This window comes from Colobus angolensis, unplaced genomic scaffold, assembly GCF_000951035.1.
Source record: "Colobus angolensis palliatus isolate OR3802 unplaced genomic scaffold, Cang.pa_1.0 Scaffold20, whole genome shotgun sequence".
NCBI classification, from domain to species: domain Eukaryota; kingdom Metazoa; phylum Chordata; class Mammalia; order Primates; family Cercopithecidae; genus Colobus; species Colobus angolensis.
In genome coordinates, this window is record NW_012115155.1 from 10,572,526 (window position 1) to 10,575,602 (window position 3,077).

The 3,077-nt window shown below is 41.4% G+C and overlaps 1 protein-coding gene across 1 annotated transcript in view; it reads left to right on the forward strand.

The window, feature by feature from the left end:
* UGGT1 (UDP-glucose glycoprotein glucosyltransferase 1) overlaps window positions 1-3,077 on the forward strand; it is a 123,919-nt gene that overhangs the window by 100,223 nt on the left and 20,619 nt on the right. Inside the window, exons 33-35 of the mRNA XM_011941723.1 lie at window positions 197-288; window positions 841-945; window positions 2,181-2,265. Of these exons, the coding sequence (XP_011797113.1) occupies window positions 197-288; window positions 841-945; window positions 2,181-2,265 (282 nt within the window). The remainder of the gene's footprint in view (window positions 1-196; window positions 289-840; window positions 946-2,180; window positions 2,266-3,077) is intronic.

Below are 3,077 nucleotides of genomic sequence, written 5' to 3' on the forward strand. Positions count from 1 at the left end.
CTAGTTTTTTGTATTTTTTAGTAGAGACGGGGTTTCACTGTGTTAGCCAGGATGGTCTCGATCTCATGACCTCGTGATCCACCCGTCTCAGCCTCCCAAAGTGCTGGGATTACAGGCTTGAGCCACCACGCCCGGCCTGGGAGGCAGTTTTATGCCTATGAGACATACTGGGAGTAAGGTTTATCACGTTTGATTGCAGGTTCAGAAGAAGGCAGATATGGTGAACGAAGACTTGCTGAGTGATGGAACGAGTGAGAATGAATCTGGATTTTGGGATTCCTTCAGATGGTAAATTGACATTATAAAGAGTTATGTTTTTAAGGAAAAACTGAGATATAAGCACTGTCCATCCCTCCTTTTTGCATCTTGGGATCCCGTCTGGGCCTTTCACATTCTACTTTGTGCAGCTACATCTCACACTTATATTTGGCATAGATGAGTATTTTCACTTGATTAATCCAAAAGAGGTTCATGTCTCCTGGAGAAGTTACTTCTGCTCCATACTTTGTGACTCTCATTACCTGTGCCTGCTCTTTGGAAATTTGACTGCTCCCTGCTCAGTTTACTTCCCGTTGTGTAAGTTGCATTCTGGTGCAGCCTGTGTTCAGTCTCTTCCTAAAGCAGCACTGTCAGGGAGTGAACGTTCTTTTTGTTTTCCTGTAGGTTAATTTTGTCGGTCTCGTGCTCTCTCCAGGATGTGAGGGAAGCTTCATAACCACTCCTGCTGCAGCTCACCTGCTAGGGAAGGATGGGAAGCACCGTCTCTTTCCTCTTACTTCAAGAGGCTGTGTGTCTGTACCAGTATTTCAAGTGGTCTTGTTTTTACTCTTATTGTTATAGGGGCTTTACAGGAGGACAGAAGACTGAGGAAGTGAAGCAAGAGAAAGATGACATAATTAATATTTTCTCCGTTGCATCTGGTCATCTCTACGAAAGATTTCTTCGGTCAGTCTTGTTGATGATTTCATTATATATGAATGAATTTGTCAGTGTTCCTTTTTAGAGAGGAAAGGTTTTATGAGATTCTGCTCATTATACTTCTGTGTTTTTGAAGCATTCTGAGCATTGTGACTGGCTTGCCATTTATAATTGGATTTGTTTCGATCCCTTCATCTCTGTGAAGTTAAGCTATGTAGTGAGTGCCTCTGGATATTACAATGCTGTAGCCTTTTAACATCACTGTACACCTTCATAGACTGTGCTGTTTACTGCCTGCCAAACATTGCTTAACCCAGAGATTAGGAGGTTGACATAGAGAATAGAATGAGAACAGAACCATGGTACTTCGCTGCCTTCTAAAGATTCACAGGATTTTAGAGCCAGGAGAGACCTTAGTTCTTACATATGAACATTTCTATTTCATATGTAAACAGGTTGAGGCCTCAAGTGTGAAGGGACTTGTCTAAGGTCACACAGCTAGAGCCAGAAGAGGCCACAGGCCAGGGCTGACTGATGTAGTGGTGACCAGAGGCACTCGGGAGTGCCTTGTTACAGTGTCAGGAAGACCTGAGAGTCACTTTTCTCATTGCCAGGGCTCTATTCACTCTTAATTTTTCACTACACATCTAGTATGGAAAATCAAAATGTCATTTTTCTTATTTTTAGCCCTCTTATTTCCAAGAAATAATAGCCTACCTAAAATAGTGACACTAATAACAACTGAATTTGATTAAATTCCTCGGTTCATAAATGTGATTTTGTTTTCTGAGTAAGGAGGCGGGAGCTGGTAGCCTTCCTCTCTGAAGCAGGACCTCTGTGTAGGCTGCAGGAGGCGCTGTGGTTACACAATCTTCCCTCAGCTCCAGATGCTGCTGTCGTGTGACAGCGGTTTTGGAGAGTGATGTCAGTTACCCCCATCTCCAGGGTTCATCTGGACCATAACTAATATATCAGTTCATGAAGCAGTTTATTTAGAGGTGTAACAGAATTAAAACATTTGCCTCTGTCAGTTAAGTGTAGTTTTGTAGGTGAGGAATGCCCCTTCTTTTCAGTGATAACTTCATAAGCTGGAGTAAGTACAATTTTTCATTTTCCATCACTGAGCGTCTCCCTCTGCCTAATTGAGCCATTACTTAGCTCTGCCATAAAGAGCATTTAGGTGTCTCGTGATTGACTCTACATCATGTGGAGGTTAAATCCCATTAGAAGACTATTATTAATTTACTGCTTTTGTTTGGCAGCATAATGATGCTATCCGTGCTGAAGAATACCAAGACTCCTGTGAAATTCTGGTTCTTGAAGAATTACTTGTCCCCCACATTTAAGGTTTGTTTCACAGAGAAGGGAAAACATTCTTATTAAGGAGATACTTACTGTATATTTTTCATGACTTTTGTTTTGTCTGTATACTTTAGCAAATTTTCCATTTACTAAGATACCCTAATTTGGTTGCGTATTGCTTTTTTGGTTATTCTTCCAGATTGGTCTGTTTGAGGGAAACAGTTAAATTGTGTTTAAAAACTTGGATAATATAGTAGGAGAGGGTTTTGTTGTTGTTATTAGGAGCAGTGTCTTATGAGATGACGTTTCCTTCCTCTGAAGCCTGCATGCTTGCTTTCAGTTAGAAAGCATAGCAGTGGTTTACATTGAGGAGCATGATTGGTGTTAGCATGAACCACTCCCAGATGATGTATGGAAGTAATGCTTCCTCTGTGCAAAACAAAACACGTCCTTGGAATGCTTTCTGCATTATTTATATCAGCCAGTATTTGTCATCTAAGTTGATTTATTTACATCCTTTTTTTTCCTGTAGAATTTACTAAATGACTTTTAATATATTCAATAACCATTCTCCTTGATAAGCACTTTCCTGCTGGCCCCCTAAAGGTGCTTGTACTTAGAATCTGAAAGACTTATTCATAAAGGGCAACATTTTTGTCCAGAGTTCTGGCTTTGCAGTGTTATTCCCCGGGTTAGATCTGGCCTTGAGGAAGGCTTGTCATCAAGCTCAGTAAATGCCTTACTGAAATCAAGTTCAGACAAATGGACTTAAAATTCATGTGCGAGGCCGGGCGCGGTGGCTCAAGCCTGTAATCCCAGCACTTTGGGAGGCTGAGGCGGGTGGATCACGAGGTCAG